This window comes from Vulpes lagopus, chromosome 16, assembly GCF_018345385.1.
Source record: "Vulpes lagopus strain Blue_001 chromosome 16, ASM1834538v1, whole genome shotgun sequence".
Lineage (NCBI taxonomy): Eukaryota > Metazoa > Chordata > Mammalia > Carnivora > Canidae > Vulpes > Vulpes lagopus.
In genome coordinates this window covers 295,377-320,317 of record NC_054839.1, presented here as the reverse complement: position 1 = coordinate 320,317, position 24,941 = coordinate 295,377, and the positions used below count along the sequence as shown (strand labels likewise).

The window sequence follows — 24,941 nt, the reverse complement described above, 5'->3', positions numbered from 1 at the left end:
GACTCAGGTCCAGCCCACAGCCCAACAGGACCTGGATGCCAGGCAGGCAGGATGGGTTTTCCAAAAAGGGCACCAGCCCATCTCCACACAGCTCAGAATTCAGCTGATAAAATGTGGCTAAATCACTAAATAAAAGCTGGATTAATTTTTCATTATAGCAAATACTATTGAAATGTCCATAGGAGAAGAACAAGAAATACCAAGGAAGCTGTGTGTGGGCACGGCCCACAGGGACCACTGAGCCCGAAGCATCCGTGTGTCCATGTGCAGCAGGTGGGCTCAGAAAGGAGCCCCAGAGACACAGGCCTCTGTTGCCAGTTACCTCCACAGGCTCTCAGAGCATGAAGAAAACCTGGTATCTCACTTCCCTCAAACCTTCTTTAAAGCCCTGTGTGACCTGGCTCCCCAGCACCCGAGAGCCTTCACCACAGAGCCTTGCCCTTCCAATGAGATGTGGCACCTGCCTGGGAGGCAGGATACTCGGCCTCTGTGCTGAACGCCAACTCCAACTCATGTCACAACCCGACCTGCTCACAGCAGCCCCAGGGAGGGGCTGCTCCCTGACAGAAAGCCACTCTGATCCCACGAAGGACAGTATGAAGATATGCATCTTGCACTCTTGCAGCGGGGACAGGAGGGATGTAGCTAAGCCTCCGCCAGGAAGGGGAGAATCTGAGGTGGGATCACAGAGTTTGTCCCCATGTTGGGCAGAAGTTCCTGCTTGGGCGCTGCCCACAAGTCACCTGGACCAGTCACTGCCTGCACTGGAGGGCGCAGGTCTGGGGTGCTGGCCATGAAGCACTGATGAGTCCACGATGGCCACTGCAGACCACAAGGACAGTGAGGACATTTGAGAGGGTGGCCTGACAGGCAGGGCCAGAGGAGCCCCAGCTCAGCATCCGGCAGGCACAGCACTAGGCAGGAACACCCTCAGAGCTGCCCACACTCTTCCCAAAGCACCAGGATTGGGATTCTTCCTAGAGCACTAGGGGACCATGGAGAGACAGATCCCCACCTGGAGCACCCCCGAGAGCTGGGGGGATGGGTCCCCGCTTAGAGCATCCTGGAATGCTGGGGGACAGGTCCCTGCCTAGAGCACCCTAAGATTGTGAGGCATGAATTCACCTATTCCAGTGGGCAAGGATTGTCTGGGCCTAAAGCCTGCATTTATGTCCAAAAGACTTCTTTTAAATTTAACTGGAGAAATTAGAGATAAAAGTAAATGTTAGGAGAAACTGTTATATGTTCATAAATCAAACATAACAGCTTCATAAATCAGTGTTTGCTCATCAACAGCTTGGTTTTTATTAGAAACTTCCAAGAAACTGAAATCTATCTTCCCAAACCACAGACTCCTTGCTGTCCCTTTCAGGGTCTAGGCCCAGATGGCTTCTCCCCTAGGACTATGGGGCCCCGAGGACGGGGGCATCCTTGTTGGGGCAGGTCCTGGCACGCTGTAGGGCTGGCTTCTGAGCAACCATCAGCTTCCAGAGTGAGCAGAAAGGCACTGTCACGTCACAGACCCACTCGCACCCTCAACTCCAGATTGGAAGTGCACACCCACCCTGCCTGGGAGCGACCTTTCCTCAGGGAACGTTTTCAGCAAGAACGACAGGATGTGGGCGCTATAATCATGCCCCTGTCCATAAACATGGTGATGAGCTAGCTCCTCCTCACTTTCCTGCAGAAAGTGGTTATTTTACTATCTAACTTTTAATTTTATGTAAAAAAGCAAAACCAAAAACATACTAACAAAAGAACAAAAATACCCCCCATAATCCCACACCCCTCCGCCTGCCAAATAACCACACTGACATTTATGTCCACATATTCCAGGCCATTTTTGGAACAATCCCAATTTTTGAGCAAAAGGAACCCTACTGTGAATGCAGTCTGTGACCTGCCGTTAACAGCAGAGTGAGCATCATTCCGTGTGGACATGAGGAGGCACCAGAGCCTGGCCTCTGCGGGAAGACAAGAGGGGGCTGCAGGTCAGGTGGTCAGGCGATCCCCCCAGACAGCAACACACATGAAACCCGGTGAGAGGATGAAGGAGGCGGCTGCCCGTGGGGGGTCCCAGAGCAGCATCCCCACCCGTCAGAGTGGCTGCTGGAGAAGCTGACGGTCAGATCAGGAAGCCTGGGGCAGCTCCTCTCCAGGACAGGAGCTCTTCTTAACATTTTGTGGGGATTTTGTGGGAAAAGGTAGGCAATGCCCCCCTCACAATAAGCACATATGTTGACAGAAAAAAATGAAACCACTTTGAAATACTCTTGAGAATGAGTGGGCTAATCCAGCACTCAGGAGGTCTTGTTAACTTCTTTTGTGCATGGCACATGGGTAAGCCCCTTTTCCTGGACAGAATGGTGATTTCCTCCATGATGGAACCTTCCCCACCCCTGTTCCGGAAGCAGGAGGCAGACCCTCCTGGTGGGGTCCCAGAAGGCGCTCAGCAGATGCGCATGCCATCCAGTATGGGCAGCTGCCCTGAGCCCCGACCTTGCCAGCCCAGTGTCCTAGAGCCTCGGGTTTAAACAGGAGACAACGAGCTGCCACTGAGGTGCTGACACGGTCAAGCCATGAAAGTTACATGTGAACAAAGTTCACTCTCAACGTCAGGGAAGTATTCTTCCTAGTAAAACAAGCTTTGCCCAAAACCACTTTTCTGGACCAGAGACAAGGCCAGGAGGAAAGAGCTTGCGCTCCCAAGTGTCCCACCCAACGAGTCTTCCATCAGCAGCAGGCCCCCAGCCCCGCTCTCCATATAGAGAGGAAGAACAGAACAAACTAGGGCCTTTCCCTACGGCATCTGCCAAGTGATCCCTAGTGAGTGCCAGGGACACTCGTGCCACGTGGTTGCCACCCAGGGGCCCCAGGGACAACCCTCTGCTGGCAAGAAGTTGGGGAGATGCACGTCCCCTTCTCTGCCACGCATCCTGTTGGCACCTCCCGCCACGTCTGAGGATGGCTTCAGGATGCCACTGAGCTGGAGGCTGACCCTGCCCAGGTGCCCAGCCAGGCCACCGAGCCCTCTAGCTCTGAGTTCAGAGACCAGCTGGAGGCTTTTTTCCACAGTGACTTCGCCAAATGGAACATCCAGCCTGAGAGGAAATGTTGAGGCCAGTGGGAACATGTCAGGGGAGGCAACAACCACTGACCCACCCACACAGGTGGCCCTCAGCATCGCCAGCATGGCTCCCTCTGTGCCCACTGCCGTCGTGCTGGCAGTCATCCTCAGAGCCTGGCTTTCCTCCTCGGGCCTCTACACTGGCAGAGGCCTCCATGTGGGGCTTCTGCTCCTGGGCTCTGCCCTCCAACCAAGGCCACTCGAGCCAGAATCTCACAATACCGCCTTTTTCCAGCTACCCTCGCCCAGGCTCTCACCCTCTTCCCCTCACCTCAGGAGTCCTTGTGAGACATGTGTGAACACCATTCTGTTCTGACCCCAAACCTCTCATCCTTCCCATTTCCTTCTGTATCTTCTCCTCAGAGATCACAGAGCAAGGTTCTTCCAAGCCTGGACCGAAGGGCACATTTGGATTTGCTTCCACTGGCACTTCATCGCTCAGTGTAATTATCAACCACTAGTCTAGGACTGCCGCAACCCATGTTCACGGACGGAGATTTGTGGGCCACAGACGGGGATTCAGGCCTGCAAACCCACAAGACAGCTAGTTTTTGGTTTCAAATAGTTGGCAGCAAGCAGTGGCAGCAATGTTCCTTGCTAACTTCTTTTACAGATGCGTTTATTTCCCTTTTTGCCTTCACACCATTGAGCAGAACGTTGGGGGTACCAGCCCACACGATCCACCAGTGTGAACACGGCTTTTGTTTCAATACCAAATGGCCTAATGCACCCACTTTTTTAAGTTCCTGCAGTGATTCCTTTGGAGTCTTTCTTTCCTGTCAGTTTTAATCTTCTTTTACAGCACCCTCTCCTTGTCTGTATGTTAGTAAGTACTCAATCAACACTCATTGAGGGGCACCTGGTGGCTCAGTTCGTTCAGAGTCTGACTCTTGATTTCAGCTCGGGTCATGACCTCAGGATCGTGGGATTGGACTAGGCTCCAGGCTTAGCGAGGGTCTGCTCCAGATTCTCTCTCTGCCCCCCCCTCACCCCCAACATATGTGCTCATATGTGCTCTCTAAAACAAATATACAAATCTTAAAATGATAAATATTCGCTGAACTAATAAATAAACAAAAATAGCCAAGTTAATTAAAACTGTAAGGAGAGCATGAACATTCCACCAAGTCTGGACCACTACATCAGTTCACCTGATTCTGGCTATTTCTCAGATTTTCCGACAGGACAGTATTACCACATCATTATCTTCACTGATCTCTGAGCCTCTGTTTCCTGCTCCAGAAGCACATTTTCTAGGTCCGCCAAAGCCAGGAACCATGGTTTCTATTTCTAAACTTGTCTAAAATGTTTTGAAGACCGTGACCCCCGTTCACAACCTTGCCTAGAATAGAGATTCCCAAACAGACTCTTCCCAGAGGTCTAGGCTCAGCAGATCTGAGGAGGGCCCGGCTTCCCTGAAGCCACAGTCACCTTCTGACTTTGTGACCTGTGGGCTCCAGCTTCAACTGTGTAAACACAAGAAGGGTTTATGTTCCATCAGGGTAACAAAAGTGACCCAGGAGGTCACAGGAGCATCATCATCCCTGGCACCACCTCATCCTCAGCCACAAAGCCAGATTCCACTCCTGACATGTCTCAGGCTCCTCGTTTTCCTTCCACAGGCTGTTTCCGAGAATCTAGAGCACACGGAGCATGAACTACGACTGTGTGGCCTCCGGGGTAAGCCTCTGGGTGCTGGCAGCCACCATGCACATGGGGAATGACAGCAGTCCCCACGTTTCAGGGGCACGAGACCTCTAACAATTCTGTAAAGATTGACTTTGGTCAGTGGTCTGAATGTGCTGTGCTGTGCTGTCTTAAAAGGAGTAACATGCAAGGATATAATTCATCTGCTAAAAATGTTCTCAAATCCAGAGCAGCTGTGTGCATGGACACACACAACCCACAATCCTAAACCTGAAGGTGGAGTCAGGGCTTTGTGGGGCCTTCCCCACTCTCTTAACTGCCCGGTGATACATGACTCACTCAGGACCCCACTAATAGCCTTGGCTGCTTCACCCGGCTGCAAACCACGGTCCCCTTGCCCTGCTAACCTCACATTTCTGGATCCATCCCCTGTGTAAAGTACTCTACCTGCAGGCCCTCCCACCCCTGGGGTGTGGCCTGGGGGCCTCACCCCAGGGAGCCTGGTAGAAACGCACATTCTGGCCCACCCTCCACATCCTGGGCAGATGCCTGTGTCTCCACAAGCCCTTGGGTGACGAGTGCCCTTCATAGCTGATCCCACTGTCTGGCAAATTCCTCAATCTGAGGGCCCATTAGGTGCTGCTCCTTCTGCAGACCTCCTCTGGTCAGTGAACACGGTCCAGGACTCTTTCCTCACTGAGTATTTACCTCCACGCCCATCTCAGATGTGTCCCTCCTAGAACATTTAAAGGAAGGTGTTAAAACAAAACAAAACAAAACAAAAACCTTCCAAACATTCAGCTTCTCAAAGTGCTTGACTTGCACTGTGCATGGCACGGGCCTTGCCGCTCATGTGACTAGAAGGTGCCCACGTGTGCCCCAGGAGCAGGCACCTGGGAAAAGGGTCATTCCACTGCCAAGGTGGACACACCCCATGGACGGTGGCAAACAGCACCCATGTTCACAGTGCTCTCCACATGAGGAAAACTTATCAAGAAAGCTACACAGACATTACCAGAGCGACTTCTCCACGATTTTGGTCCTGAAAACTTCCTCCCGGTCAAGGTTCACGGTGCAGTAGCAATCTCGCATCTTGTTCGGCCCCGGATAAGTCGGAAGATTTTTGGCTTCACCTAAAAAGCAAATGGTCAATACACCATCAAGTTAGCAGAACAGAATTATCTAGTTCCCTTGCTGATCACAGGCACATTTCCAAATAATGAACTTATTTCACAGCAATGCACCTGCTCTCCCTCTTGCACACTCCTAGCTCTTCATAATCCTGGTTCTCTGCCACCACAAATTGAGATGCCACAGATGGTGCCACCCCTGGTATTGGAACACAAGCTAACATACAACCTCCAAAACCAACTGATAAAAGTAGGAATCCATCAGCCTACCAATTAGGATTATTTGTTTTGTTTTGTTCATACTAGCCCCCTTAATTTCTTTAATCTGCTAAATTAATTTCTTTAATGTTTAAATTATGGGATGATGCTTATACCCTAAAATTTATCGTCTTAACCACCTTTAAGTGTAGAGTTTAGTAGCATTAAGCATATTTACACTGCTGTGCGACCAGTCTCTGCAACTTTCTCATCCTGCAAAACTGAAGCTCTGCCTTCACGAGACATGTCATCCCTGCCCCGCGCCGTGTGTCTGTGACCTGGCTCTTCTAGGTAACTCGGGATGCGGGCTCATCAGTATTTGTCCTCCCAGGGATGCCCTCAAGGCCCACGGGTGTTGTAGCAGGTGTCAGGATCTTCCTCCCTGTCAAGACTGAGGATGGATCTGCTGCTTATCCATTCATTCCCTGGGTCGATTTTCATTCTGAATCTGATTTGACAGTTGGGGCAATAATTAGGGAGAAGGACTGTTTTTTATTGAGAAAACTATAAACTCCACCTGTTTGGGTTTTTTCCTAAGACTTTATTTATTTATTTGACGGAGAGAGAGAGAGAGAGAGCACAAGAAGCAGGGGGAGGGGGAGACTCTCCTCTGAGCAGGGAACCCAATGCAGGACTCAATCCCCGGGCCCGGGATCATGACCCGAGCCCCAGGCGCTCCTCCTGGTGTCTAAACTATGGAAGATTAGCCATCCAGTAGTAAGTCCCAAGGGGACCCTGCTGCAGGTCAAAGGGCTCCCTCTCGCGGCCCCTCCCCACATGGAAGGACCTCAGGCAGCAGCATGCCCACGGCCCTGCAGGCCCTGCAGACAACACAACTCCGCGTGTGACCCTGGGTCTGTCTAGAGAGCATTATCAAAGCCGGGATTGAGCGTCGCCTACTGTGAGCTCACAACAAGCCGGAACAGCAGGCCCAACAGCCCCGTTCAGGCAGCTAGCCTCGCGGACGCCTGGGAGACATCTCCTCTGAGGAAGGAAAGCCTCGGACACCCTCCTGCCTGTCAGAGGCCTCCGGTCCCTGCGTCTGGTGGGGACCCCCGCGGGCAGCCCAGGGCTCAGGAGATGGGGCAGTTCCCAGGGCCCAGTCCCATGCCAACAACAGCCTGGGCACAGCCGGTAACACCTGGAGCAGCACAAAGGACCAAACTGCCTCAGTCTTGTCAAAACGGAAGAAGCAACAGAAACCAACCCCGAACCAGAGCACGAGTTCCTCGGAGCTCAGCACCAGAACACCCGGCACACGCACCCTCTTCTGCGGAACTCCCATGGAAACAGACATTACAACGCACTTGGGGGAAGCCAGCTCATTTAAAAGGTGCCAGTTTGCGAGTGGGCACGCCAGGGCCTCCAGGAGGCAGGGTTAGCTCCATTTCTCTGAAGCTTTCTGGACTTGCATGTAATGTCAGTTACACACCCCAGGGCAGTGCATGGGGTCCCTCCTGCCCGCAGCTGGGATGAGAGCCAACTGTCCAGGATGGCAAGGGCAGGAGGACACACTAGCTCTCCAAGGTTCCTCCAGCTCCAAGAAGCTTTTAATTAATCTATTTTTTTTAAAGATTTTTATTTATTTATTCATGAGAGACACAGAGAGAGAGAGAGAGAGGCAGAGACACAGGCAGAGGGAGAAGCAGGCTCCATGCAAGAGCCCAATGTGGGACTCGATCCCGGGACTCCAGGATCAGGCCCTAGGCCCAAGGCAGGCACTAAACTGCTGAGCCACCCAGGGATCCCCCAAGAAGCTTTTAATTTAAAAGAATCCAGAGGTTTTTTTTCTTTGGGGAGTCATCAAGGGCTCTTAGTGGTGAAGAGAGAGAAATAACGATGAATGTTTTCTTGTAGAGCCACCTCAACATTACAGTGTTCCAGACACACTATGTCCACACATGGAGCACGTGAAAACACGGCCAACCTGCTAAGATGCATGTGATTCTGAGTCAACCTCAAGTCAGGTGTTAAATGTCAAAAATGAGACTTTCAGAAGGCTCCTGGCAGATGGGAAAGGTCATGTGCACGTGCAGGCTGGGTGACCCGTTCCACAGGCACCAGAGGGGATGGCAAGGTTCGCCAACACATGCAGAGAGGCGGCAGGCAGTGAGGGCAAGAGGGCAGACACAGGGCTCCATCTGCCAGGCTGACCCAACAAGGCCATCACCACACACCTGGCAGGCTCCAAACAAGCGCTTTCTGTCTTCCTTCCCGGTTCTGCTTTGGGAACTGACCACTTGTGCAGCATTCACAAATGTTTAACCTTAAAACCAGCCCAACGCTGTGTACTTTCAGTTGACATCTTTATGATGGGAATCAGGGCTGACCATGCTGCCCTTCAGAATTTTTTTTGCAGCAAATGAGATGCTTAGCTGCAAGTTCCTGTGTTTCTTAAAAGGAGAAAAGAAACTTGTTTGAAAGTCTCATAGGAGATGATCGCTGGTGGAAAATAGAGAACTAGGGTTTTGTTCCTGTTTAGTCTCCAAAGAACCTCAGAACATGAGCAATAGTAGCTGACATTCCTCAAAGAGAGAAGGAAAAGATGAGACACCTGACACCGTGGACACGCAGTGTGAACACGGACTGGGCCGCATCCGCCCCACCCTGCTGGCCCCAGACACAAGCCCACTGGCGAGACGGCAGGGCCGCAGCGAGCTAGCACTGACAAGCCACGAGGACCAGGAGGGGGGCCCAGCGGGTGGCACCCCCAGCCACGTCCTCTGCCCCCTACAGTTGGGGGCCTCTCTGGACCAAAAAGGCTGAGAACGAGGGGTCATCCTGAGCCCCTGCCTGGGGCCCCACCGCAGGGCAGGGATGACATCCCAGCTCTCAGCTGTCCCACCCCAACCATCTTCCTCCATGCTGACTACCTACCCCAAAGGCCAGAGGTCATTTCCCTGCCTGGCTACATATTACGATGCCGTTCTGTCCCTGAGGAAAAGCATGTCCTTTCTCAGCACATGGAGACATTGACATAGGAGAGTAAAGCTGTTCCAGTATACAGTAGGTGCTGAATTGTTGAGTGAATGGATGAATGAATCAATGACCACCAGGTAAAAGAAGGGTGAACATTGGTTTCATTTTAAGAACTAAATTAGGATCATTTTCACGAGTCTTTTTCCGACCAACTGTGTCTGGGGCATACACTCTGCACCCGCAACTGTGACAAGGGCAGAACGTCAGGACCCGGACTCCATCCCCAAGCACCTCATTTACCAACAGAAATAAAGGCAGCCCTTAAAACATGGGGAACAAAAGACCTGGAAAGAGCAAACTCAGTTCCCACCTCAGTTCCCACCTCAGGCACAGGGTCGGAAGCCCGAGGCTGATCCTGAGGCCACAGTCCTGAGCCTCCACGAGCAGCACTTCCCGGGCCACAAACCCCCAGAGAGGGAGCCCCCACAGGTGGACGCCCACACTTCGCTGCCACCAGGGGTGCTCAGCCTCCTGAGGGGGCCCCTGCCCCATCAGGACACTCTGGGGTGCCCAGGAACGGGGCTGTGTGTGCCCTGAGAGACACTACAGGAGGTGCAGCCCCAACACCACAAACTCTGCGGTGGCTCTCAGCCACCTCCCCTCTGAAAGCCGGATCTTGTTTGCTTCCCTCCAGTACCCCAGCACGGAGGTTGCTGACCTCACACAAGCACCCAGCACACAGCACAGAGGCCGTTGACCTCGCACAAGCACCCAGCACACAGCACCCAGCATGGAGGCTGCCGACCTCACACAAGCACCCTGCACACAGCACCCAGCATGGAGGCCGCCAACCTCGCACAAGCACTCAGCACACAGCACACAGCGTGGAGGTCACCGACCTCATGTAAGCACCTAGCATACAGCATGGAGGCCACTGACTTCTCACAAGCACCGAGCACACAGCACCCAGTACAGAGGCCGCTGACCTCACACATAGCACCCAGCACCCAGTTCAGAGGTCACTGACCCTGCACACAGTACCCAGCACAGAGGCCACTGACCTTGCACACAGCACCCAGCATGGAGGCCTCTCACCCCATGCACAGCACTCAGCAACACAGCATGGAGGCCGCTGACCCCATGCATAGCACCCAGTACAACCTCAGGAAGAGGGGCATGGAGGAGAGAGGAGAGGAGCCTGTGGATGAGAGCCCTACTGACAGTTCGCCCGTGAGCCTTGCGTGTTCTCTCTGGACATGCTCAGATGTACCATGTCCACACAGCGCTAGTGGGTCCACCCCAACTCGGGAGCTCCACTTGTGGAAGGCAACATCGTGGGAGAATTTACACAGTCACTCTGGCTCAGCACACTTACGTGGGTCCAGATCCTGGTAGCTAGCACAGCTTATCATAGCAACATAAGAGTCTATTTCCCCAAAAACATCACTTTCATGACTAAAATATTCTATTATCCTGAATATAGGTTTTTGAATATATTTTTTAATATGTTGCTATTTTATCACTTGATATTAAATAGAAAACTCCATAAAAACAGACAAAACTGGATTTCTAAGTCAAGTTATAAGCAGCTTCTCTTAGTGCAGACAAGAGTCAGCCTGAAAACTCCATGCTGAGTTGCCTGGATGCCTGCCTTCTCTGCATCCTGGGCGACCATGGCCAGGAAGAACTACTTAATACACATTTCAGATTTCTTCCAAGAGGTAATAGGGGTAGGTAAAACACAAGAGTAAAATCAAGCTGTTAATGGGGCGCCTGGGTGGCACAGTCAGTGAAGTGTCCAATTCTTGGTTTCGGGTCAGGTCATGATCTCAGGGTCATGGGATCAAGTCCCATGTTGGGCTCCATGCTCAGCAAGGGGTCTGCTTGGGATTCTCTTTCCTTCTGCTGCTTGTGACACATGCTTTTTCTCAAATAAAAAAATATATATCTTAAAAAAAAATAAAGCCGTTCATGTGGAAATTAAAAGTTCAAAATATAATGAAAAGGAAAATTATATCTATCCAGCCTCAACATATGCGAGTCAGTGATCAATTGAGCTCCAAGGTCCCTGGTAGCGAAGGTACAAGTGGAAACATGGCCAAATGCACACTTCTCAGAATTTACTTGAGAAAAAAGCACACCAACCCTCCAGGAGAACACACTGTTCTAGAGCAACCCTCTGCCAGCCTCATGCAGGAGGCAGGAGATGAGGGGCTGGGCATGTGCCTGTGTTCATGTGCCTGTGTACAGGAGGTTCAAAAGCATGCTTCCTGTGGCTACTACTTGCCCTGTCCATCCTGAGAAACAGGGGATGAATTATAAACGCTGTGAAGTCTCAGCAGAGGAGGTGGTGTGAACAAGGAGACTCTGCCTTCTGTGCCCCACCTGGCTGAGGCTAGAACTCCATACACTTACTGTGGGCGGCTTACTGCGACCAGCATTTGCACTCCCAACATCTCATGGCCACGGCTCCTGGAGATGTCTAGATCTCTTCCCACATCCAGGGAAGGAGGCTGGTATGACCCCCGAGGATGATAGCAGAGCCAGCCACCAGTCCTCACTGGGATGCAGCAGAGATCCTCAGCCACACCTCCACCCTCCAGCTACAGCCTCCAGCCCCATGGACCACTGGCTTGTCTCCTCCCTCCTCCCTGGGGAACTGGAGACATGACTGAGCCTCCTTCCTTTCTTCTCCAGCAGCTGAAACAGCCTGCTAGTCTGGCAAATAGTAGGCATCTTATAAATGTTTGCTCAAATTAACAGACCAGTAAATACAAGAATAAAATGACCACCTGGGTAGGGATTAAGGAGTCCTGATTATGCACTTCAGCTGTCAAAGACCTGCCAAACACCCAACAGACAGACAATGGTGGATTCCTCTCACTTCCTGCCACTGAGAGGCGAGCCCACTGTCTCCCCTTGGGGTCTGAGCCGTCCAGCGGTGAGCAGGCAAGGACAGAGCCTGTGGATTCCACCTAGTCCAACCTGAGCCAACACATCAGAGCCAGATGGCCACTGCTGAAGAGACAGCACAAAGGTGCTCTGGGGGCTGCCCAACCACAGCATGACCTCCCTGCACCCCTGCAGACACACAACATGTGAGGCATGCACCTGGGGCCTGCAGCCCAGCCCAACCACCAGGTCTCCCATGGAGACCTCACGGTAGAGAGGGTTCACACAGCCACACCCAGGCCTCTTGCGGTCCCAAAGATGTGAGATACAAGCTGTTGTTTCCCAGCCTTAATGCTCTGAGGAAAACAATACCAAGGCACACACAGTGTCCTCAGGATCAGGAGCTCCTGCATTAGCAGAAAAAGAGACTTTCCTTTTCCTTCTCTTGCAGGAAGACTGGAGGGACCATTACTCAGATTATCTGCAGGTTATCCTGAAGGCTGGACCAGCCAGAGCCACTAGTGGTCATGAGCGTCCCTCTCTGAGCAGTCACTCCAGCGGAAAAGGACCGCAGAGTAGGCCCACCATGGTGAACTGTGCTGGCTGCTCCAACTGCTATTCGTATTGTTCTCAACAGACCAACAGACTCAAGCAAAGACAACTGATGCCCTGAATGAGGGTCTCTAGCCCCCAGGGGGCCTGCTGGGATTCTCTGTGCCTGAACTGCACCAGACAAGGGCTGTGCTCCCACCAGTTCTACACCCATGGCCTTGCTGGCCATTAGCCTTTCCGTGACCTTGCGGTTACCCACCAGGGAAAAGTGCTGCTGCCCTGACTGTCGTGTCCATTTGTCAGGAAGCCGTAATATTCTGAGCCTGGGAGTGGGAGACACTTTCCCACCATCAGCCACCACTGTCATAAAAACACACAGATCTTTGGCATCGGCATCCAAAGGTGCTGTGACTGGCCATGGACCCAGTGAAGACAACATCCTGTGCTGGGTGCTACCCAGAAGTCTCACTCTGGGCCCTCAGTCAAAAGTGATCCTGAGATACAGACTGCTCTAAATTTTGAGTTACTGGATGCCATTTAAAAATAAAGTGATTTCACATTTCTTTTAAACCCTTTTGGGGGGGATCCCTGGGTGGCTCAGCGGTTTGGAGCCTGCCTTTGGCCCAGGGCGCAATCCTGGAGTCCCAGGATCGAGTCCCATGTTGGGCTCCCAGCATGGAGCCTGCTTCTCCCTCTGCCTGTGTCTCTCTCTCTCTCTGTGTGTGTGTCTATCATAAATAAATAAATAAATAAATAAATAAATAAATAAATAAATAAATCTATCTTAAAAAAAAAAAAACCCTTTTGGAAACTCTGCAGATCTATCCATGCTGGCCACTTCCCCTTGCTGAAATGGTTGTGGGTCTGGTGGGGGCAGACCCTCTCAGGGGCCACCTGCCTGGCCTTGTGCATTTGGGGCACTCCAGCCACACGTGTGGGTCTGTCCCCCCCCCCCCCACCCTTCAGGCAGTCTGTCATGGAGGCACACCTGTCCTGGAGCTCTCCACTTCCCCCACAGCGTGAGCAGCATCTGGGGTGCCCTTGAATAATGGGAATTTCTGGCTGGAAGACCCACTTGCAGCAGGTAAATAATGAAACTATAGGGTTTGTGCTTCCCCCACACCTTCCAGCACGGCTCTGCTGCCCAAAGTCTTCTGCTCTTGTATGCTTTGTTTCCACTAGTTGTGTAAGAATTTCTAGGAGATTACAGTAAGGGGAGGAGGGTAAGGAATGTAACAGGAACATAGCAAGAATATACTGAGATTTTTTTTTTTTTTTTAATGCAGGAAACTAAGGTGAGGTACTATGGAAATGTCTGGAAGACTGAAAGTCCCTGGACCCTGGTGAAGACAAGGATCCAAGCTGTTGCCAAGCTGGCTCTGGGCCCTCCTAGAACATCACCCCTGTGTGTCTGCACAGTAAACAGGAGGCCACACAAAAGTAAGCACGCAGTCTGCAGGATGCCCCAGGGCCATACAAGACCTCAGCCTCTGAATGGTTTTCACCGGGCACTCCCATCTCCAGAGCAGTTATCATCTGACCCAAATAAGAAACAGGAAGAAAGCAAAACATCTTTGAGAACACATGAGAGATCAAATAGGGGATCGCCTAGAAGAACACCTGGGGGATTAGCTGAGAGATCACATGGAAAATCACCTGGGAAAACACTTAGGAGATCACCTGTGACACCACCTGGGAGATTACCTAAGAGAACACCTGGGAGATCACCTGTGATAACACCTGGGAGATCACCAAGGAGAACACCTGAGAGATCACCTGGGAGAACACCTGGGGGATCATGTGGGAGAACACTTGGGAGATCACCTGGGAGATCACCTGTGACAACATCCAAGAGATCACCTGGGAGATCACCTAGGAGAAAACCCGAGACATACTTGGGAGATCACCTAGGAGAACATCTGAGAGATCACCTGGGAGAACACCTGGGGGATCACCTGGGAGAACACTTGAGAGATCAGCTGGGGGATCACCTAGGAGAACACCTGGGGGATCACCTGGGAGACCACTTGGGAGAACACCTGTGACAACACCTGGGCAATCACCTGGGAGAACACTTGGGAGATCACCTAGGAGAACACTTGGGTGAATACCTGGAGAATGACTGGCAGTGGACACCAGGGCCAAGGGCCATGCCCAAAGCCTGCCGTTTCCTCCTATCCAGGTGTCACACACTTGCTTATGTGTATATGTCTGTGTCTGTGTGTGTATGTGTGTGTTTTGATTTCTGCACTTTAACAGCTTTATTGTCATAAGAGCAGCATACCATGGAATTCACCTGTTTAAAGTGTACAATTCCATGTTTTTTGTACACTCATTGGGCTGTGCAACTATCCCCACAGTCAAGTGATGGAACGTTTTCAAGCCCTGAGATAAAAGTGGACCTATTTACTGGCACATCCTTTCTGCTTCCCCCAGGCCCTGGCAACCACTAACCGACCTTCCATCTCTATTGCTCTGGCTCTCCTGGACATTCATATGAACAGAATCACATAACATGTGATCTTTTGAGTCTGACTCCTTTCACGTAGCGTAATGTTCAAGGTTCGTCCACACTGCAGCCTGGGTCAGGGCCCGTTCCTTCTCATGGTGAGTAATATTCCACCGTGCAGACTTGCCATGACCTGTGTGTCTGTTCTCCAGCCGACGGACATCTGTCTGGGCTGCTGTGGTGTCTGCATAGCAGTTTCCGTGTGGACATGAGCTTGCCCAGCAGTGGAGGTGCTGGGGAATGTGGTCACCCTGGGCTGCATTGTCTGATGAGCTTCCAAACTGTTTCCCATGGCGGCTGTGATACTTCACATTTCCACCAGCAGTGGATAACATTCTTTTCAGTTAAGCATTGCTTGGAATCAGAGAAATGCTTTCCTATTTTTATGATGACAAAATGGGAGGGAGGACAGGTGATGGTGTCAACAAGTTTCTTAAGACAGTAAATACTTGGGGCCCAGTGGCAAGGCTGCCCCACATTGGTCTCCATGTCCCACATCTGCCAGGACAGTCGATGCCCCAACCCTTCCCCCAGCATGAGTGATGCTGGGCTTACGCCGCCTGTGTCCAAGCACTGGCTCTGAAGACACAAAGAGAGTGGGGCCTGACAGGCAGGCATGTGATGGCAGGGGCACTTCTGTCCCCAGACATGCACAAACTGGGTCCATCTGCATGCTTCCAGCCTGCAGAGCCAGCCCAAGAGAAAAACTAGGTCCTCTCCTGAAGACAGCAAAGCTTCCAGAGGCTAGTCTACTCTGGCTCAGAGTCTCAGTGGCAGTGGACAGCAGTGGGAACATTCTATACGTACAGGTTTCTGTTAAAATATTTTGTTTACTTATATGCTGTGTTGTTGTTATTGTTCAGAGATACCCATAACGCAGCTGTGGGAATCTGAGAGTAAATATTACGTCTTCCTGGCCCTGCCACAGACACAGTCTCCAGAAAGTCACATTCACCGATTTCTGTTTCTTAGTTTCTGAGCAAGCATCATCAATTCAAAGAGCATCACTGATGTTTCTCCGTTGATCAATTTAAAATCAGCTATTGACTCCATGCTATGAAAGATGATGTTTTCACAATCATTTTACAATGTCAAGAATTCAACATTTCGCACTGTGCTGTACCGATCAATGCCTCACCTATCGTTTCTGCAGTTTGACTGTAAATACGCTAACCCTGCCACATGCCATTATCATCAGGGTCACCAGACACTGTGGCCCTTCACCTGCCTCCTTCCCATGGGACCTGAGCGCCTCCTGCACTGCTCTGGGCTGTGAGGAGGACACATCTCTGCCTGTCTGAGGGTCCTCATCCTTTGACAAAGTAAAAAAATCAGCATTCAGGTCAACTTGCCGTGTTTCAGGTACTGCTCCCCTTCTAACAGCACTTTAAATACATTAAATGCTCAGGAATGGAAGCTGTATTTTGTCAAATGTTTTCTCTGCATCTATTGAGAGGATCACATGGTTCTTTTCTCTTGTTGATATGATCTATGATCTATCACACTGATTGCTTTACAAGTGTTGAACCAGCCTTGCATCCTGGGTTAAATCCCACTTGGTCATGGTGAATCATCTTCTTAATGTACTGTTGGATCCTATTGGCTAGTATCTTGTTGAGAATTTCTGCATCTGTGTCCATCAGGGATATTGGTCTATAATTCTCCTTTTTGGTGGGGTCTTTGTCCGGTTTTGGAATTAAGGTGATGCTGGCCTCATAGAACGAATTTGGAAGTACTCCATCTCTTTCTATATTTCTGAACAGCTTTAGTAGAATAGGTATGGTTTCTTCTTTAAACGTTTGATAGAATTCCCCTGGGAAGCCATCTGGCCCTGGACTTTTGTGTCTTGGGAGGTTTCTGATGACTGCTTCAATCTCCTCCTTGGTTATCAGCCTGTTCAGGTTTTCTATTTCTTCCTGTTCCAGTTTTGGTAGTTTGTGGTTTTCCAGAAATGCGTCCATTTTTGCTAGATTGCCTAATTTATTGGCGTATAGCTGCACATAATAAGTTTTTAAATCGTTTGTACTTCCTTGGTATGGGTGGTGATCTCTCCTTTCTCATTCATGATTTTATTAATTTGAGTTTTTTCTCTCTTCTATTTAATAAGGCTAGCCAATGGTTTCTGTATCTTATTAATTCTTTCAAAGAACCAACTCCTGGTTTTGTTAATCTGTTCCACAGTTCTTCTGGTCTCTATTTCATTGAGTTCTGCTTGAATCTTTATTAACTCTCTTCTTCTGCTGGGTGAAGGTATTATTTGCTGTTCCTTCTCCAGCTCCTTTAGGTGCAAGGTCATGGATAGAGGGAACATTCCTCAGCATCTTAAAAGCCATCTACAAAAAGCCCACAGCAAGTATCATTTTCAATGGGGAAGCACTGGGAGCCTTTCCCCTAAGATCAGGAACACGACAGGGATGTCTACTCTCTCACCACTGCTATTCAACATAGTACTAGAAGTCCTAACCTCAGCAATCAGGCAACAAAAAGAAATAAATAGCATTCAAATTGGCAAAGAAGAAGTCAAACTCTCCCTCTTTGCAGATGACATGATACCGTCCATAGAAAACCCAAAAGCCTCCACCCCAAGATTGCTAGAACTCATACAGCAATTCAGTAGCGTGGCAGGATACACAATCAATGCCCAGAAGTCAGTGGCATTTCTATATCCTAACAATGAGACTGAAGAAAGAGAAATTAAAGAGTCAATCCCATTTACAATTGCATTCAAAAGCATAAGATACCTAGGAATAAACCTAACCAAAGAGGTAAAGGATCTATACCCTAAAAACTATAGAACGCTTCTGAAAGAAATTGAGGAAGACACAAAGGGATGGAAAAATATTCCATGCTCATGGATTGGAAGAATGAATATTGTGAAAATGTCAATGTTACCCAGGGCAATGTACACATTTAATGCAATCCCTATGAAAATACCATGGACTTTATTCAGAGAGTTGGAAAAAATCAGATTTGTGTGGAATCAGAAAAGATCCCAAATAGCCAGGGGAATATTAAAAAAGAAAATCATAGCTTGGGGCATCACAATGCCAGATTTCAGGTTGTACTACAAAGCTGTGGTCATCAAGACAGTGTGGTAATAGCACAAAAACAGACACACAGATCAGTGGAACAAAATAGAGAATCCAGGAGTGGACCCTCAACTTTATGGTCAACTAATATTCGATAAAGGAGGAAAGAATATCCACTGGAAAAAAGACAGTCTCTTTAATAAATGGTGCTGGGGACATTGGACATCCACGTGCAGAAGAATGAAACTGGACCACCTCTTACACCATACACAAAGATAAACTCAATATAGATGAAAGATCTAAATGTGAGACAAGATTCCATCAAAATCCTAGAGGAGAACACAGGCAACACCCTTTTTGAACTTGGCCACAGCAACTTCTTGCAAAATACATCCAGGAAGGCAAGAGAAACAAAAGCAAAAATGAATTATTGGGACTTAATCAAGATAAAAAGCTTCTGCACAGCAAAAGAATCAGTCCACAAAACTAAAAGACAACCTACAAAATGGGAGAAGATATTTGCAAATGACGTATCAGATAAAGGGCTAGTTTCCAAGATCTATAAAGAACTTATTAAACTCAACACCAAAGAAACAAACAATCCAATCATGAAATGGGCAAAAGACATGAAGAGAAATCTCACAGAGGAAGACATAGACATGGCCAACATGCACATGAGAAAATGCTCTGCATCACTTGCCATCAGGGAAATACAAATCAAAACCACAATGAGATACCACCTCACACCAGTGAGAATGGGGAAAATTAACAAGGCAGCAAACCACAAATGTTGGAGAGGATGTGGAGAAAGGGGAACCCTCTTACACTGTTGGTGGGAATGTGAACTGGTGCAGCCACTCTGGAAAACTGGGTGGAGGTTCCTCAAAGAGTTAAAAATAGACCTGCCCTACGACCCAGCAATTGCACTGCTGGGGATTTACCCCAAAGATACAGATGCAGTGAAACGCCGGGACACCTGCACCCCGATGTTTACAGCAGCAATGTCCACAATAGCCAAACTGTGGAACAGCCTCGGTGTCCATCGAAAGATGAATGGATAAAGAAGATGTGGTTTATGTATACAATGGAATATTCCTCAGCCATTAGAAATGACAAATACCCACCATTTGCTTTGACGTGGATTGTACTGGAGGGTATTATGCTGAGGGGAATAAGTCAATCAGAGAAGGACAAACATTATATGGTTCATTCATTTAGGAAATATAAAAATTAGTGAAAGGGAATAAAGGGAAAGGAGAGAAAATGAGTGAAAATATCAGTGAGGGTAACAAAACATGAGAGACACCTAACTCTGGGAAACGAACAAGCGGTTGTGGGAAGGGAGGTGGGTGGGGAGTGGGAGTGACTGGGTGATGGGCACTGATGGGAGCACTTGGCGGGATGAGCACTGGGTGTTTTGCTATATGTTGGCAAATTGAACTCCAATAAAAAAATTTTTTTTAAATACATTAAATGTTCCAAATTTCCCTTCCCACCTACAGCCTGCCTCTTCCACTGGCAGCAATGCCTTGATATGTAAAATAAGACGCCCACCCTGACCTGGCCAGTCCCAGGCAGAGTCTTCTGCAAGATCTAGATTTATTGTTCAGAAGCAATCAACTTAGGATTTCAGGCAGCTGTTTTATGTCCTGAACACACTGGTACTAACTCTGCTTTTCTCTCTTTTCCCCACACCATTCTCTGAAAGAGTCCTGGCTTAAGCTTGAGAAAGGAAATTCCTAGACAATAACAAAAGATCAGAAAAACCATTTTCTTCCTTATACAATCAGAGCCTGCCATTCATGCCTGCCACGCAAAACAAAGTTCTAGGAAGACTTTTAAATGAAAGTGTTCCTCTCTTCACTCACATCTGGCCTGAAGGGAATGGCCTAGGTCCAGACAGACATATGGTAGAATCCTGGGTCTGTGGCAAAAGTGAGACTTGATATATTATTCTGGAATAAAGAGACACTGGGAGGCCTTTCTCATGAAAGCTTGATCTTTTCGGGTGGCTAAATACACCCCAGGCACTCAAGCACTTGGCACTTCCTTGTCAGGGTGGTCTTTCACTGACGGTCTCTGGGAGAATGAAGACAATTAGGGCAGCATCGTGGGGAGCTCCATGCTCCCTGAAGTCACTTACAGGTAACATCCACGTCAGCATGTCTCACAGTACCAGTGCTGTGACGCACCTGTTTCTGCTCCTCCATAGGAAGGCAGCATTACCGAAACTCCAACAGGGCTAGCCTCCATGTGCAGAGGGTGGTAGACAACAAGAGGGCCCAGCCACCATGACAGTGCCGACCCGGGGAGGGTTGGGGGTGGGCCCCAGGCCGGAAGAACCCAAGACAAGGTGCTACAACCGCCAGGCTACCTGATGCCTCTCTCCAACTGTGATATAAAGAGAAACAGGTGATGCAGCTTAAGGCCTCGAAAGCAAAGATCGGCAGCAATGTGGATGTGGGTGACAGTTATCAACAGAGCAGGAGAAGATTCCTGCAAGCCACATACCCGATGAGTATTCTGTGATCCAAAACATATAAAGAGCTTCTACAACTCAACAACTAAAGACACTTAATAATGGGCAAAGAATGTGAAAGACATTTTTCCAAAGATACCCAAACTGTCTGCGTGAACACTAAAAGATGCTGAGCATCACGTGTTACGGAAATGCAAGTCGACCCTGCTGTGAAATAACACTTCACCACGAGGATGGCCAGAATTTTTTTTTTAATTTTTTTTAATTTATTTATGATAGTCACACAGAGAGAGAGAGAGAGAGGCAGAGATACAGGCAGAGGGAGAAGCAGGCTCTATGCACCGGGAGCCCGATGTGGAATTCGATCCCGGGTCTCCAGGATCGCGCCCTGGGCCAAAGGCAGGCGCCAAACCGCTGCGCCACCCAGGGATCCCGCCAGAATTTTTTTAAGTGGAAAAATAACAAGTGCTGGTAAGGATGTAGAGAAAGTGGGGTGGCCATACACTGCTGGTGGTACAGCCGTCATGGGAAACAGCTAGGACATGACCCAGCAACCCCACTGCAGGCCATGCACACACAAGAACCGAAGACAGGAACACACCCATGGATGTCCAGCAGCCACAGCAGCCAATGCTGGACAGATGCAGTTACACATCCACGTGTCTCTTGGGGTGTGGGCAGTAGCAGGACGGTGCCATCGCTGGCTGTGAGGGGGTCACACGGTGTCCCTCAGGGCGATTACAAAGTTTCTCTTTGAAACTAAACAGAGGTGGTAGTATGTGCACCAAAGGCCACTGAAGTGTACACTTAAAATTGGCTCAATGGTGAGTTTTATGCACATTTTATCACAATGTAAAAAAGAAAAATAAAGATGGTTGGCAGTGTGATGACCAAGGCAGTAGCCACTCTGTGGGACTGTGGTTATCACACCCAACCTCCTCTGCTGGATGGAGCAGAAAACGGGGTGCAAATGTACATTCTTGCTGGAGTGTAACACAACTCAGCGAACTCCACGTATGTGCACAGCATGGAGTCAGCAGCCACACCGACACCTGCAACGTCCTTTGTCATTCCAGGTCAACCCCCTCCCCAGCCAGGGCTTAGCATTCCTCCAAAACCTCTCATGTGGCTCACAGTCCTGCCAGGTTACACCTCATAAAAGTGCAGCCTGGTCTGTTAATTAGAGGCTGCAAAATAGATCCTAACTTTACCTCTCATTTTAATTTATAAACTGTGGTGATGGGCAGCCCCAGTGGCGCAGCGGTTTAGCGCCGCCTGCAGCCAGGGTGTGATCCTGGAGACCCAGGATCGAGTCCCACGTCGGGCTCCCTGCATGGAGCCTGCTTCTCCCTCTGCCTATGTCTCTGCCTCTCTCTCTCTCAATCTGAATAAATAAATAAATAAATCTTTAAAAATAAATAAATAAATAAACTGTGGTGATCTTATAGAGATGCCTGCCCCTTGTCTACCATTTGGTGACCCTTTAGTGAAGGTCACACAGAAAGGGTAAATGCTTGATGATTCCATTTATTTACCAGATTTTCAAATAACGAGTTAGTGACCATACAAGTGAATAAATGGGGCATTTTTTGTAATTTGTTTGCAATTATTACTACCATATTATTGACATACTTTACATACAAAATCCAACCTTTTAAAATGTACAATTCAAGGGGTTTTGGCACATTCACAGAGTCGCACAACTATCAGCATTAATTCCAAAGCATTTTCATCAACTGACGAAGCAGCCAGCCCAGAGAGCACTCACCCTGATCCCACCTCCACTCGGGCAACCACCGCCCCGCTGCCGGCTGACGGAGCTGCCTCTTGGGAATGTTCCACAGTAACAGAACCCGCACATCCTGCCTCCGAGTCTGGCCCCTTTGGCTCGGCATCTTGCTCTCCAGGACTCCCCAGCATGGCCTGTCTTGGAGCAGCGTTTGCGCACAGCTCCGCATGCAAGTGTTCACATACACACCCCAGAGACGCAGGAGGAAGGGCCTGGGGCAACATTACCTCAACCTGGGCACATCAGCACCATCCCCCCTGCCTGTTTCCCCTCCGTGAACCGGGTCGCCAGGCACCAGGACCAGAAGTGCCCGTACCTGGGTGTCCAGCAGTTCTCAAACCAGCAGCGGGCACCACCAGATGCCGTGGGAAGGGCAGACCCCGGGCGTCCCAGTAGGGCTCCTGAACACAGAAACCGCATCCTCACCAGCCCCGAGGTGACTCTGAGCTCTCACTCACTGTCCTAAGCCCACCTCGCGGCGCCTCAACAACAGCCAGCCTTTCTGACACTCGGGCTCGGACCTGCGCCTGCCAGAGCACCTCCTCCTCACCTCAGGGGACCCTCTGTGAATGGCCCACGCAAGCCAGCTGCACACACGGGCCAAGCGGGGCGCTCGAGCTTCTCACGGGCCTCCGGGCACAGCCACCCTCCTTCGTGGCAGAACGGCCAGGCCGCGAAGCCTCAGCACCCTCTGCAGAAGAACCGTGCTTCCAGTGACATCTGACCTCACCTGCATGACTGTCCTTCCGTCCTCACCCTCACGCCTCAAAAGCACCCCATGACCCACCAAAGAAGGAACTTCTGCCCACAGCTGATGCCCTTGGCACGTATAGGACAACCTTCAACGACTCACTTCACCTGAGCCAAAGCACATGCCAGGCCCATCCCTGAGCCCCCTCATGTGTGGGTCACACTAAGCCTCGACATCCCGAGCACCCACATCCCCTCTAGGCTTTGGAGCCGCCCAGCAGGGCTGCATTCCTCCGTCGCGATGCTCCCCTTCTACCCTACACACACGCTGTGATTTTGTGCAGGAGGCCCCCTCCTTGCTGCAAAGACCAGGCTGCCTCATGGGCTCTTTCACTCCTTGTTAGCTTCACAAAGCCATTCCTGGTTCTCAGCAAACACATGTCGAACAAAAGAACATCCCTGCAGCTAACTGGGAACCACCCAGAGGCCAAAAGTCCTGAGCCTGCCAAGATGACCTCATACGTGTCACCTGTGGAATGTCCCGGAAGATAGACTTCTTTATGACAGGCCAGCAAGGAGAGAGGCAGCTGGAAGATGCTTGGGATGGGGAGGCAGGACCTACAGAGGGATTTAAAGAATGAAGTAATACAAGCTTTAAACTTATTTCTAAAGGGCCATGGGCTGTTGTGTTCGCTGATTCATGCACAGGAGGGGGAAAGCTTCACCAGGTCTCGGACCCACCCAGCACATGTGGCTGCTGTCCCTGCCTGCGCTTGAGTCACTCCCCAGACGCACCCCAGGCTGCAGTGACCCCTTCTTCCCTGGGGCCTAGGCAGGGCTATTCCAGACACAGTGAGCTATAGAAGCCAGAGCTCTCCAAGGAGTTCCACTTGCTCAAAACCCCCAAGTTATTTTTAACATTGCTATTGGTCTAATTAGGCAGGAAACACTGCCCAGTTTACAAGCCGGCTGCCCTCGGAGAGCCAGGGGCCATTAGGAACGAGGACATACTGACACACACAGGATGTTTTTTAAATTTTGCTGAAATAGTGAATAAAAGAACTCATAGGAGACACAGCTCTGATTTTACCTCCACATTGAGATCACCCAAGACCCTCCCTGGTGCGGAACTTCTGTGCAGCCGTGTGTCCGCCTCCTCGAGCTCAGCCACCTTAGCCTTAAAATCCAAGGGCTGTGGAGAAGTCCCCCAACGCTCAGGAGGGAGGAGTGGACCACATGTGTCACGATGCCCCCAACAAGCACTGGCGACCTTGCAGACCTCACCAGCTGCAGGCACCACCTTCTATGTGTGACCCCCGTCTCGAAGCAGAGCTGGGGCCCAGACTCAAACTGATGGGGTTGTGTGGGCTCCTCACCACACTGCGGTGGCAGCTTGATCAGCACACCACGTGTGTCCCTGAGATGCTGGCCGAGTCTGACAGAAGCCTGAGACGGCCTGCAGGCACACTGGCAGGGATTCCAGGGGCTTCCCCTGAAAAGGTCTGTTGTCCCGCTAGTTTCTACTCCCTCAAGGCAGAGCCTCAAGGCCTCGGGTGCGAATCCCACCAGTAACAAAGGGTATGGTCTTCTCGCTGGGCTTTCTCTACAATGGTCTGCCCTGGGCTCACCCCGCTACCCTGACCAGCCAGACCTGGGGGGGGGCCTTCACACCTGGATGTGGGTCTTCCAGAGTCAGGCTCTTCACCTAAACCATTCTTGCTGCAGAGCCTCACCAGGACCAGGGCCAGTGGACCCCAGTGCTCGCTTGGGTGGAGACCAAGCTCACACTCAGCATCCTTACTCCACACCACAGTGACTCGGTAGGTCAGGGGCCCTAATACTTGCTGTCCTCAGAGCACCGAGTGGTACCCTGACCTCTCTCCTTTCTGGGCTTGAAACTTGGACCAGGCACCATCCTTC

At 50.3% G+C, this 24,941-nt stretch overlaps 1 protein-coding gene across 1 annotated transcript in view; it reads right to left on the bottom strand.

Annotated features, from left to right (window-relative positions):
• Positions 1-24,941, bottom strand: part of RASA3 (RAS p21 protein activator 3) — a 108,057-nt gene that overhangs the window by 54,455 nt on the left and 28,661 nt on the right. Inside the window, exon 2 of the mRNA XM_041731016.1 lies at positions 5,790-5,907. Within this exon, the coding sequence (XP_041586950.1) occupies positions 5,790-5,907 (118 nt within the window). The remainder of the gene's footprint in view (positions 1-5,789; positions 5,908-24,941) is intronic.